The sequence below is a fragment of the Hippocampus bargibanti genome, linkage group LG01 (assembly GCF_051943395.1).
Source record: "Hippocampus bargibanti isolate YZ-2025 linkage group LG01, ASM5194339v1, whole genome shotgun sequence".
Classification (NCBI taxonomy): domain Eukaryota; kingdom Metazoa; phylum Chordata; class Actinopteri; order Syngnathiformes; family Syngnathidae; genus Hippocampus; species Hippocampus bargibanti.
In genome coordinates this window covers 32,557,912-32,572,753 of record NC_142734.1, presented here as the reverse complement: position 1 = coordinate 32,572,753, position 14,842 = coordinate 32,557,912, and the positions used below count along the sequence as shown (strand labels likewise).

Sequence of the window (14,842 nt, the reverse complement as noted above, 5' to 3'; positions counted from 1 at the left end):
AGATTATCACGAAGCAAAAAATAATAAAATAAAAATCTGTACATCTTTGGCAGTGTTCACGTTTTCAACGAATATCTGTACGTTCTCTGGACAGAAACTATTCTGGTCCTGTAAAGAAAAAAAAGGAAAACAAACTAACATTAGGTACAGGCGAAAAATCTCCAACTTCTCACCAAAGTCTACTTTGTTTGCTTTTTGCAGCCAATCAACAACGGTACATATTCCACTCGCAGAATCTTGTCTATCAAAATGTTTGACCCCAAATTGTTTTGACCAATTTCGGTACCGGTTTAAATTGTCGTCATCAACGTGCGCCTTGCTTTAAGTCGTTATCTCGATGATTGGCATAATGGGTACGATGGAGTTGAGTGACAGATTTTGCAATGTAAATGTGCGGATAAAAGGCGTCTGAAAATAAAACACCATGTTTATTGATTAATTTCTACACCAAGCTGTCAACCGAGAAACGTTTTCGACGACGCCGTTTATTCCAACGTCACCTTGCCATTGGCCTGCAACGCTACAGAATTGGGGCAGCTCAGAGAAAATCAGTGTTCTCAGGACAAATTTGATTCTGAAAGGTATACAATTTTAGTCCCAGGAATCCCTGCCAGCCAACTGTAGTCAGTGTAAAAGTATAATACAATTAACCACTTTATTTCTAATCAACGCAGGGGAGTATTTATTCAAACCAGGGCGATTGCTGACTGAAGAGTGTAATGCTACACAAAGCCCCACTCACACTCTTGGCCGATTCCTGCACTGCAGAGAAAGCGTGTGTGGGATGTCAAGGTAAGCTAATTTCCTCCTGTGTGGGAGGGTGCGACATGGAGCATTGTCGTGTTCAAAAACTGCAGGGAGCGTGCAACCATGGGTGGCGTTACATTGGAAGACACCACTTAAAAGGGGGCAGCATGGTCGAGTGGAGATACAAAGAGGATTTTATGACACGTGGAGTAAGTGATCTTTAAAAATAGTTCTGAGTAATGTGCCATTAAAACAGGCTAACCGCTTATTCCAATAGGCAAAGGCAGATCCGCTCTCAGTGTGTTGCTCGGAGCTGCACAGAGCAGCCCATACATATTTTTACGTATGAAGAGATATTCGTAAGTAGAGGTACCACTGTACTAGCTAGTGTTATTTTTTTATTTAGTTAGTTTTTGGTGTATACAAAAAAAAGCATATGATACTGCATCCGGTTGCTGTTCCTCGATTATGCTCATTACAGAATTATAGCACGTATACCCAGGATAAAACTGGCACGTTTTCTTGCTACCCAATTTCTTCACAAAATAAATCATATATAAAAAAACGGAGTGTACTGTACTTGAAGTATCCCATAAATGTGGCCTAAGTCTAAAAGTACTCCACCCTCTCCCATATAAAAACACTGCTGAACAATGAAAAGTATTCATCGAGAACCCCCCCTTTCAATGAGTGAACTTGTAGGAACCACACAGCGCAGTATCAAGTCAAACACATTAAAAACCCGCAAATTATATTATGGTGACCGTGACGTATTTTGCTCGTCTCAATGTCACCGTTGTATTCATGACAGATGACGAAAGGGTTCAGGAAGAGTGAAGTCTCAGGCCGGAAGGAAGGTCGTCAGACTCGTCACTCTCTACTCCACCCAAAACGGTGATGAGACACCGTAAAAAAGGGCGCAGCGCCCAAGAGGGGATCACTTCAACTAGGATTGAAGCAAAGATCAGAAACGCAGACTGTTTGCTCTTATTTGTATTTTCTCATTCTCAAAGCACTTCGCCTTATCTTTTTGCTTTACTTTTGTGGCTTGCGATTTCGGCTGTACTTCTATTTCTTCCTCATGATCCCATTTATCATCCTCCTCCTCCAGCCTGCGAGGTGTATGCTGCTCCACATGCTGCTGAAGGCTGGATTTATATACTATTCTATTTTTAGCCTTGCTCCATCCTATCTATTTTAACCAATCTGTTTACCACCTCTTCAAAATAACCAATGAAATCGAACGCACATCATACAAAGTGCCCAATGGGAGGACGGCTAAGTTTATAAGGGGCGGGGCTTATATAAACGGCAGCGAAAAGGGAAGTGTTGTCGAGGAAAACACTGGTGAGAGACGCCTGCCCGTCTCATTCAACCATCAAACTTTTTTTTCTCTTCAAGAATGTAAAGAAAATAAATATGCATATTAGTTGGGCAGTGAATCTAAAAATACAATTTGCTCTAAAGAGTAAACAAAACAGTTGCAGGCATAAACATTTGGATAATCGCTGTTGCGGTTGAAATAGGTGGCTGACAAAGCAGTTTTGGCATAACTGCGCCTTAATGTGTCACCACTGTGGCATTGAATGTTGGTCGAGTACATCTGTTCTGCGTTCTAGATGATATATCATTTGACTCCCCAGTAATGTTAAATCTGTTTAAACGATGTGCCGGGTTGTGATTATAAAAGCCACGCCGAAAATCATTCACAACGTTTCTCAAAATATTTGGATAAACCCATAAGAAACACATCATACGAGGAACGGGGAACACCCACCCTGTGAATTCATACGGTATTTTAAAGTTTCCAGAGTAAATGTTTGATAAAATGACATACAACACAACAGAATATTATATCTGTCAATAAAGAGTTCAGATAATGGATGGGTGGATTTATATTACATTATGCCTTTAAAACAACTTGAAACTGCCGGGCTTGTCATTATCAATACAGTATACTTCGGATGAATTTAAATGGAATTACAGTGCCCTGTAGTGGTAGAAGTTGCACATTACAGAAAGGACGCGTTCATTCCTTTCTATCAGTCAGGGTGTCCGCCATCTTGTAGTCTTTTGTTTTGTTAACACTTCAGCAATGGAGACTCATCAGTGTTCAGTCTGGGGGTTCTCAAAACGGCAACCAGTAATGAAAAGATTGTGTGGAAACACACAACAACAACATATAAAAATAATATATAATAATGAGTATAGGGAAAAGCCGAAATAGTAATAATAATGATAATACGTTATTATAAAAATATTTAATACTTTTATTCTTGCATTGTGTACAGTTCTTTTTAATGAAACATTTTTGCAGTTATTTCAGTCTTCTGGCATTTCTATTATGCATAGAATATTATGCATTATTATGTTATAATAATAATTCAGAAAATCTGCACATGCTTCAGAGGATTTGGTTATAACAGACCGACATTAAATATTTGAAATTGATATTTACATAATCATCACTTAAGCTGTTAAAACTTTTTGTGTCGTCAATTATTCACGAAAATGTAAAATAAATACAGACTGGTTTGCTGCCTACATTCTTCCATAAACACATAAATAATTATCAGATTAAATGTGCTTGCATATACTTTTTTAATTATCATTTTACTAAGATATTACTGTTAATGTGAATGGGAGAGCGGGAAGCATTACCTTGTACTTCGTATCATGTAGCTTTATGAAGTACAGGACATACATGAGTTTATGTACGCACTTCCACATACAATATGGCGATTTCGCTGACGTGATAGCTCCCCCTCCTCTGTCGAAAGGGGTGATTTCAATAGGTCTGTGCTTTGAAACGCCTTGTCTTTCTCGTTGGAGTGATAACTGAGTAATGACACAAGATGGCGACACTATCACAGGGAACGTCCCAACGCCTTTTTTTCGTGATTTTTCTGAAAAACCTAGTTTTTTTTCGCACATGGCAATTTTATTTGACGGCCTCAGAAGTGTGTGTTATGACCCCCCCCCACACACACACACAGGCACATTGCCAATCAATCTGCTTTCTTTATTAAAGTGAACACTTGGGCTTTGAGTTCAGCCCAAGGAGACAAACCTCGTTGCTTCTGAACAAACAGAACAACTTGCTGACAATGAGCGCTCATTAACCGCAACGTTCACACTCAATCCATGCGACATAGGGAATGTGCACGACAACCAAGCGTGTGTTAGTGTCAGTGTGCTTCATGCAGAATGGGAGCGGGAAGATGTGAGGTCTATAATGATCTCCACAGCCAACGCTCACACACCAGTTGACTAATGGATTTCACTTCTCAGCGACAAAATCAGAGGCCTTTTGTTCGAGTGGCAGGGAGGTTTTTTGGTCTAATTAAGAAGGCCCAACGGTCAGGTCACAAATTATCTCGTCATAATAACCTGATGGTTTCGGAGGTGCTTGTTATAAATATCTAAAACGGTTGTAATAGAACATGTGATTTCATTGGTATTGCTGTTCCTCAAAAAGTAGGTTTTCTTTGGTTACTCCTGCCACATTCCAAAAACATGCATGGCAGGTTGTAATGAAACACTCAACATTGTTATTTGTATTTTTTTATGACCCACAAGCCAATCCAAAAAAGCACCACAACATTCATTCTCATGTTTTCTTCATCTCATTCGTGGTGACTTCAGGTGGTGAGGATTTGGGTTTCTTTAAGGTCATAATTGTTCGCCAAACGATCGGCAGACTTTTGACGACAGGATTATTGGTTTTTCTTTTCAACCCTGACGACAATGCAACATTTGCTTCGAAAATTCTCAGAAATTAGTCACTACAGTTGGAGAGGGATTTAAGATTATAATAAGAGTGATCATTTTGAAGTATTGATGAAAAGGTTTCTTCAGCCATCATCTGTACTTCTATGAAGGTGTTGGATGTTTCGCTCGTCATCCCAAAAGCTTTGTCAGTGAACTAAAGTTGTGCCACAGCTACCAGCCAAATTTTTGTTCGCTGACGAAGCTTTTCGTATGAGAAGCGAAATGTCCGACACCTTCATAGAAGTACAGATGACAGCTGAAGAAACATTTTCATCGTTGGACCGCTCCTGTTCCACTGAGAGCTTACACAGACATTTTGAAGTGTTATTTTTTGTAACATTCAATCAATTATATGATGGGGGAAAAGTATGATAAGGCAGAATGATGTAATTCTGCCTCATTTTTGAAAACTCTCACCTGAAAGCACCCTTGTTTTGTCTCCGAATATGTCCAAAATCTTCTCTTGCTATTCCATGACAGTTTCAACAATATTTCTGAAGTCTAACTAAACAAGTCAGTAGAAAGGTCGTGAAAGTTTGCCTCGAGTGCACGGAAAAAAGGTTAATGCCTTGTTGGTCACATCTTCCGTCCCTAATTTGGTGGAGTGGTGAGTCAAATTAGAGGTAAAAGATAAATAAATTTTGTTTTCTCGTACTGGTTCGTAGCGACCACTTTAACACGTGACAAAAAGTATATACAGTACTGTGTATCCATTCAAACTACTACTACTACTACTAATAATAATAATACATTTCATTTACAAGCACCCTTCAAAACTCTCAAGGATGCTCTTTACAGTCACAGGTTAAGTTTTACAACCCATTCTCAAGTACTTTATAGACAATGAGATGTATTCATTGGTGAATGCTCATTATTGTCATTGTAGAACATCAACATCAGTAGTCATGTAAGTCACATTTCAACAACCTTGTCGGCCTTAGTGGATTAAAGATAAATGAATTAATGCCCGAAGAATGCTGGGAAAGAAATTGGACCCATGACCTTTTTTAGGATATGCTGTTCAGAAAATGGTTGGATTGCATAATAGTCTGAGATGAATCGTTTCATATGAGCTATGTTACATTCAACAAACGAAGAACTATCAAGTGTAAAGATTTAGTGAGACACTGAAACCTTTTGTGGTAGTGATTAAAACAGGAGCCTCTTAGTCGATATGACATGGCCATTTCCACAGGGAGGAGGCTTCAAAACAAATTCATTTCGGATGACCTTGCATTGAATAAGCGCCAGGTTGTACAATATTGAATAATGTCATTGATCTGGCCGTAAGATCATATTTTGCCATGACGAGCCTTCATTAAAATACAGCCATCAGGTCGGCTGATTAAATTAATTAGTCAATCGTAACGTTTCGGAGAAAGTAGATACTCCTTCATTTGTACCCAACCTAAATTCATTCTTTATTTCAGTGAATTGAATAAAAGGTCCCTGCGAGCCCGCGAGTGAACTTGAGAAAATGCGCAGTCCTGCCGCGCCCCAGTGAGCTGCTACATCTCGGAAATAACAACAACGGCGGAAAAAAAAAAAAACAGACACCGGCTTTAATGATTGCATTTGGGTTAGCGGGAAATATGAGACATATGATGAAAAACTTTGGCTCAGCGAGAAATGTTTTGCTCTCAACCGAATGTCTGAAGAACCTGTCAGTAGAATCTATAAATAGAACTTCCCCTTGGGCGTCTAATTTACAATTTCTACGTATCATTTCAGGGAAAACATCTGACTCTGACACACTGTGGAGCGCAATTGTTGCAGATTACGTCACACAATTTATCATTTTATCTTGTCAAACCTCAATTTAACGAGGATCGAATCAATCACTATCGTCTTCTATTTTTGTTAATAATAATAATAATAATAATAATAATAATAATAATAATAATAATAATAATAATAATAATAATAATACATTTTATTTCAAACGTCTTTCAAAGCTCTCAAAGACACTTTTTCAGTCACAAACAAGCATAGATACAATATTAAATAAAATACAATTATAAATATCAACAAGAGATACAGCTACACAGAAAATGCAATTTTAAATAGGCGGGTTTTGAGATGGCATTTGAAGGTGGGAAGAGAATCAATGTGTACAAAAGTGTTGCTGTGAATATAAAATATAAATACACACTAATTGCCAAAAAAAGTGCGATTAACTTATTCACTGGCAGATGTGCAAAAATGTGTCCACTCCAGTGCCAGGGTTTTTGTCATTTTTCACCCAAATTCCAGGACCCACAGAATATTGAGTTTGAGGACTACATAAACATTCAATGCAGCGTAAGAAACCTTAGACTCTCTTCTTCTCTTCCATCAGAAAAAAAGTTAACTCCTAAGTTATAAGAGTCTGAGCTTGAAATGGGGGCAGCTGTACCAAAGGAGGGAAAACATTGCCAGAGGTCTGACCAGCGCTTTATCGGCCCCACCGCCGCAAGAAAAAAACCCTGAATTAATTAGTGAATGGCAGTGAATTAGTTAATGTATTTCATTTTTATTAATAATGAATAATCACACACATTTGTTGTCCAGTGTAATTGTTTCTTTTGCACAAAAATGGCTAAACAAGAAAAAAAAACATTCAGGGCAAGAACTCACTGCAAATTTTCCTACAGGCAGACTACTATGTTTGTCCATCATATCATTCAAAATATATATAAATAAAGATATGCATATTGTACTGTATAAACCTGCCAAAAAAGTCACGAAGCCTACTCACAGTGTAGTATAGAGCAGTAAAAGATTAATAATAATAATAATAATAATAATAATAATAATACATTACATTTTAAGCGCCTTTCAAGTATCAGTGCAAAAAATTCATTTCTGCCATCAAGTGGTGAGTGGTGATTTTACAACGTAAAACTACCATCATCCCCTGCATATTTGCAGTTTGGCACCTACAAAGACAAATATTTTTCTTTTGTAATTTTCAATATTTTTTTCAGATGGTTTTCCCATTTCCCAAATGCATATGGAATATTTTTTACACATAGAATTTTTAAAGCCTTTTATTGTATTCATATATTCATTTATTTATGTATTTATTGATAAAAAATAGTTGTTTATTTATTTTGCAGTTGCTCATCCCATGACAAGAAGATTAATTGCTTTATCTTCTTTTTATATTTTGTGTGGCAAGTGAGAATTTTGTATTGGACATTTGGTCAGAATCTCAGTTTCAGGTTAACCTTTTATAACCCACACATATATAAAGATGAGGTATAATCGCATTTACTTACATCTTTTGGATAGCTGTTGTATTGCTGTATTATGTCACGTACTTTGACTGTTTTTGTTTTGTTTAACTTTTCTTGTGAAGATGATTAGTCAATCCCTTTTTTTTTCCTGGTGTATAACAACCAAAAGCCTTAATTTTCTTAAAAAGACCACCCTGCGCCTTGTACTCAGGTGTGCCTTATATGTGAAGTAATGTTGAGCCTCAACAGGTCTCGCTACAAATAAAAGCAGCCACTGACTCAGTTTTCCTTAGTGGAAGAAGTAGTGCGTAACCCCAACCTCTACTGTAGTGCCTTATAATGTGGCATGTGTTATATTTGGAAAACTTTATACAGTATATTGATATATTAGATATGGAAAACTTGTTTTCATTTATCGAAATATTATATATGGAAAATGTTTTTAAAATACAGCATTCATTGGGGTGCGCCTTATACTCCGGTGCGCCTACACCGGAAAATGCGTTATTCAATGTTACCATTGGTTAATTGACAGAACACAGTCATAAAATAGGGGGTCAGACTTAAAAAAAAAAAAAACAGTTTGATGTTGATATTTCCCCATTGTGGGACGAATAAAGTTTTTCTGATTCTGATGTTGAGAACGTTTTTTGAGAATGAAAGAGTGAAAATGAGTTGTGACTGTTTTTCCATGGAGCGGTGTTGGTGTGAGTGTGGCGGGTCTGTGTGTGTGAGAGAGAGAGAGAGGGAGAGAGAAAGTCACATGCAGGGAGCAGCAAGAATAAGAGACAGAGCAGAAGAGAGCTGTCAAGCTGCGAGGAGGCAGCGTCGAGATGACATGTTTTTTTTTTTATTAAATGTAATTTTTTATCTTCCCCCGGAATACATACTCACCACGTCTCTGACACCCACAGACACACGCACACGACTCAAAGACACAAGCCCGCAGATGGTGCTGCTACATGCAGACTAGGAGTGCTAAATTATTTCCAGGATTTGGACACACGCCCTGCTCACTGGGACTATTTGAACACAGCATCGTGGCGTCCAGGACTCAAATTCCATTTGGATTTCTTTATCTGTATTAATATATTTATATGTATAAGAATTGTATATCTATTTATTTTTAACAGTGCACCACTTTGGTGTGACAGTGTGTGCACTTGGGAGTTTGGGCACTTGTGAATTGCCCAAATTGGCTCGCTGTGGAACCGAGACTGCGACTTAGTGGCTGTTTTTGTGTAAGGGGGAGAAGGAGGAGGAGGATGTGCGGACCGGCCGCGGTGGTGCTTCTTGTCCACCTTGCAGCCACCTTAACAGGGGCTTGGAAAGCATCTCAGCCACGACTGCAGTTCACACACTCTGGTAAGAAAAACAAACAAACAACACACCTTTACTGTACGGTATATGATCATTTTGCATCTCACATGCCAATCACTCCATCGCTACATATTTATGTTACCCCTCAGGGGATGGATAGATGTCTTTATCCTTTGTTAGTCTTGTGTCAAGCTTTGTTTTGTAAACACCGCCATGTAAGAGCATTTTTGACTTGTGAATTGTTGCATTCATTCTCTGTGGGTATAAATACATTTTATTTATTGATTTTTTTACTATGTTTAGAATAGCTAAGGGACAGCCAGGAGAGAGTGAGACAAATTTCATTTTCGTCCGCATGACACTGATTAAATGTCATTCAGGAATTAAAGAAAGATTGACACATGTCCTAGAGCACTTTCTGGTGATTTTCTTCAAAAAAATTATTTATTACATAATTTCACAGGAAGATGGATTTGAGGCGGAGAACCTACTAACTTCATACCTGTCACGATTTGCAAGGTGGTGGAGGTGGTTGAAGTCAGCAGGAACAATATCTCAAACAATAAAGTCATCAGAACAAAAAAGGTCCAAAGTAGCAAACAAAACCTTGAGTAAAACATGACAAAATGAGACAAAGCTGACAGGGTGAAACAAACAATGACCCAACCCTAAATGGTAGTGCCAGGAGTCCTTTTAACTGCCACTGATTAAAACGACCAACACCTGTGCAGCTGCAGGTGCCCGGTGCCATCCGTTGGTCGCAAGCGTGTCGGTTCCCCACACTGGTCATAAACTCACCTCTACAGTTTATTATTATTATTATTATTATTTATTAATGTATTTATTTTTGCTCCCACCAACCTTCGGGATTCACACTCGAGTGTCTGTGACATTTTCATAAAGCGCTACAAGGAAATAATCATTTGATGGCACAAATCCCAGACACGCATCACCACTAAATTCATTATTCCTTGGCCCCGAGCCGATTCGACTGACAGTACACTGTATAATACATAATGACAAAACCAGCAATGGGCACTGTTTTTGTCATGGGTTTATGTATCGTTCACTTGTGCCAGTGTGTGGCACATTGCACAAACACGTTGAATCATCACGTGGGTGCTCCACAAGAGCACAGTCGAGATTGGGTAGTATGAAAAGCCGAATTGTAGCTGTTCCCCGTAATTCTCAAAGCTCGTAGGAGCAGCTTCATGTCTGGGTTGGGCGTTTAACGTGTCACATGTATGATACTCTTGGGATTCAGTATGAGCATGATAATGGTTCAGGTGTGGCGTTTGAGATTTTTACCCCAAAATGTTGGTTAAATATCTAATTCTGTGAGCTCAGAGGCCCCTCGGAATTCAGCTTATTTGATTAATAATGTTTTTGGGGGTTTTCTACTTTCATTTCTTTCATAACTTTGCTGCTGTGAATTGTAAATTTCTCCACTGCGAGACTAATAAAGGCAAATCCAATCCAATCCAATCCAATCCAATCAAATGATGACAGTGCTTGGATTTCAACAGAAAACAGAAAAAAATGCTGGTGAAAGATATACTTGGAAAATGGTCACAATTTTATGTTTTATAGGACTAAATTTTCACGACAACACTCAGTACAATAGCAGCTGATTGTTACCACATAAAAACAAACAAAAAAAAAAACCAAGATGGTGACATGTTAAGCAGTCAAACAAGAAAATATTGTGAAATGAAAATGATCATTTGAGCCTTCACAGGTGGGTATTAAACTTTAATGACATCCCAGCATGTGAACATCCGAAGAGTTTACATGTACGTGTCGTCACTTAAAGGACAACAGACGTCTCCGGACAAGTTGTGTCCACAATTTGTAAAATGGCTTCAAAAGACTTCTACTGAGCGTATTTTACAAAGATTCCACTGCATATAGCTATATTTTACGTTTTAAGACTCGCACTGAATATTCCGGAGGTCTTGTTTTTGAGTTGGTGACGAGTCTGTACGTGACGTCACTGAAGGAACGCCCCTGACCGAAAAAAGGACAGATTGTAGCAGTCCTTCCATCACGTCAATGCTTGTTTGGTCTGAAAACATTGTGTTGCACCAAAAAGAGCCAGAAAAGGGAGACCAAGCTCCATGAAAGGAATCCATCAGCCCGTGGAAACGGGCTGATTAATTCCTCACATGAGCCCAGTCACCATTTTCTGCCTCCTCCTTGGTGATACATTTCCCCCCAAAATTTCCCCTCAAAATGGCACAGAATAAATTCTTTAATCGATTGCACACATGTATGCTTTCCTCTTCAGAACTATTTGAATCATATTCATAACTGGATGTGTAACAAGAAAGCATATTCTCTGAAGCCATTGTTTTGATTCTCCAGCAATGCAAGACGTCTTTGCGTGACGTCACGAACTGGGGGCGGGACTTTTTTTTTTTTGCATATTTTGGACACTATACGTCATTTTTATTGCGTGTTTTGTGTATTTTAGATGCTTTAAAACGTTTCTGATGCATAGTGGACAAGAAAGGTGTCGGTTGGCAAAAGTGGAGTTGTGGATGCATTCTGTCTTTTTCCTCATCGGTTTCAACAGTTCCTATCACCATGTCTTTTTCACAGAGATAATAAGCATGTTCACCTTTGCAAAGCGTACAAGTAGCAAAATAAAAACGATGTTGTGTTGTTATTTGTATTGGCATAGTGGACTGGGTGTGGGCGTGGGTGTGGATGCATTCTGTCACTCATGGGAGTCACCACTTTTTCCTGTGTGTTGTGTGTAGTGTGTGTGTGTGTGTGTGTGTGTGTGTGTGTGTAATTGCTGTAATGAGAAATAGATGTCGGGTCGATTTTTTGTTTGCACCACTGCCGATATACATTTGGATTTATGTTCCGTACACATTTATTTGAATATAATAATCAAGTATTCAAATAAAACTTGTTAAAACATGTTTTGTATTTGCTGAAGATATAGAAGACAATAAACACATTTCCAAACCACATTTTGTTCTTAACAGTTTGTGATGGCAATAAAATCTGAAAATCTGCCCTTGGGGGAGACGCAGCCTGTGAATTTGGACACAACCTGTGTCTGGAAAACTAATCAAGTCAACCATTATGCCACATCACGTTGCTGACGATATTTTCAAAATAAAAGCTTACCCAGGTATAAAATTCCACGTTTGGTAACTGAGGTTTATTTTACTATAATCGGCTTATTGACGACAATCACTCTTCATATTGAACATACAAACCGTAGTCAATAATATTCATGTAGCTTAGTCGTTCTTTTTGACAAATATGAGAAAGACGAGTCGGCGCAGAGACTGAAAACTGTTGCGTGGGTTAACGCTGAGAATCCATTCATTATTCAGCATCCACACAGTTTCAACCGCATTTGTCCTCATTGGAGTAGTAATTGAAAAAAAAGGCAGGGGAGGGATAAGAGAAATTCAGTTTCTCTGTCATTGATATGTTTTCTCGCAAAATTAATCCTCCCTAACGAATTGTGCATGGCAGGAGGCTTCCGTGGCCGACCTGCTGATTAGCCGGTGGCAATGTGTCATCATCCTCTAGTCAGCAAACTTGTTGAGAATGAATTCACTACCCTCCTCCTCCCATTGTTAATATGATTGCTGGAAGGACAAAATTCCACACAATTGACAGACACAATCGGCCGATTCGTCACTTTTGTCCGCATCCCGAGTAGTTGTTCTCGCAAGCGTGCCATTTAGATGGCAGACTTTCTTATCTAATTTGCTTGCGTTCTGGTTGAGTTCTGTGGTTCTTTCATGCACGAGTTAATGAAAGAGTCAGGTTTGTTGCGGATGGCGGTCAAAGAGAATAAGCGTCTTTTCTATTTGAGAAATAGTTTTGAGACAGAACATGGTTGGCATGGAGTTCATTATGGTTTGGCTCGATGGCTGGTTTTGCACCAGTGTTTGGATGCCAGGAACTTAAACCTCATCAAAAGTGCCCGTTTTAAGACAAATCATCCACTTTCTTTCTATTAGACCCTGACCATCATGTGGATGCATTTGAACATCACACATTCGGGTTAAGGCTAGTGAATAGTTTGGTATTCGGATATCTGAATGACAAATAATTAGAATAATCGAATTTTCAATATGGAATTTAAAAAAAAAACAACCAAAAAATGAAAACAAAAGCCTTGTGAGAGAACAGAAGAGAAATTAATGTGTTTCATTGAATTTTGAACAATACAGTGAAGTCTCGTTATATCGATATTCTCCAGAGTCAGAAAAAATATCGATATAACCGGACTATTGATATATCCGATCCTGCGGCATGTAAATTTTCTCCTTGCCTTCATGGAAATAGTATCGTAATAAGCAGTACTATCGATGTAACCGATATCGATATAACGAGACTTTACTGTATTTGTTTTCAATTTTAGATAACATTCCTTTCTCCCCCAATTTATACTTTGTATAGCAACAAACTGTATTTACAAGAAAGTAATTTTCACCTGTCAAACTGCCTTCGCAAACTCGTCTGACGGTTCTTCCCAGCTGACTCTTTTAGCAGCTAGCTGCTAGCTACTAGCTTCCAATGGTGGAATTAGTGCCATATCGTCATTTCAGCGTAGTTTATAATTTTTCTATTTTTTTTAGTAATCAAACATGATGTCAAGATGCAGACTGACTGGCTATAACTGCAAAACATTCACTTTTCAGGGCGTTTAATATACTTACCGCGACTGGTAAAATACAGAATACTCAAAATTATGTTTTTAATTATTACATCATATGAGCATGCACATACATGCATACAAAGAACTACCACAAATTATGTTCTCGTGACTCATCACAGTAATGATAGGCTCCTAAATGTGCAAATACACACACATGCTCATTGCAGATCCTGTGCGGACCAACAGAAGCCCGAGCATATAGCGCAAACGTCGCATGAAAGATCTATCAGCTAACAAAAAAAAAACCTCTTGATATATATTACAGCAGTAAAAAAGAGCCATATTAACACATTCAGTTTTAAAAGGCAGAGTTCACTATCGAGTCCAGTCATGGTTAGCTTCCAGTTAATGAATAAAAACATTCATAGGAGTGAATACGTTACCCCTTTCATGCACCAATAATGATTACCTCTAACCTGATAACATGATAAGCTGTCCACTGTAATGCCTGCTGACCCTTATTTTTTGGAGAGCCAACATCTGGAAGAATTCCAAGACAGCTGTTTCCATGCGTCCATCGCACCCTTCCAAATTGGTTGTTTGGATTACGTAGAAGGACATCACGAAGCTCCGTTGTCCCTGAACCCAAAGCTGACAGACACACAACCCAGCTGCCGTGTACTCAGATTGGCCTTTGCAAATTTCCCCATTGTGGGACGATTGAAGGCTCTCTGATTCTGATTCTGAACTTAATTGTGAGCACTTTATTATTGATTAATTCATTCACTTCCATTCCCAAATGTATTCAGGAATTGAAAAGCATGGTGTGGAGCGCCATTCCCAAATTTGTTCTGGTTTAGTTTATCTATAGCGGGGTGCATTTGAAGCTTCGGTCAGACCTCTGGCCATGTTTTTCCAGTCGCCTCCACTTTCAATGCAGACAACTCTACAGCCAAGTAAACTCAAAATAAACTTTTTTTTTCTGATGAAAGAAGAGATTTAATGCATTTAATCATTATGTCATCCAACAACCCAATATTCTGTGGGTCCTGCAATTTGAGTGAACATGACAAAAACCCTGGCACTGGAGAGGACACATATTTGCACATCATCTGGCGGATTGGTCAACAGTTATGAAAATTACGCCATGACA

At 38.5% G+C, this 14,842-nt stretch overlaps 1 protein-coding gene across 2 annotated transcripts in view; it reads left to right on the top strand.

The window, feature by feature from the left end:
* The first annotated feature begins 8,524 nt into the window (after positions 1 to 8,524).
* sema3h (sema domain, immunoglobulin domain (Ig), short basic domain, secreted, (semaphorin) 3H) overlaps positions 8,525 to 14,842 on the top strand; it is a 59,029-nt gene continuing 52,711 nt past the window's right edge. For both annotated transcript variants that reach the window (XM_089011581.1, XM_089011574.1), the window contains exon 1: positions 8,525 to 9,101. In XM_089011581.1, coding sequence (XP_088867707.1) covers positions 9,002 to 9,101 — 100 coding nt within the window. In that variant the 5' untranslated portion in view covers positions 8,525 to 9,001. The remainder of the gene's footprint in view (positions 9,102 to 14,842) is intronic.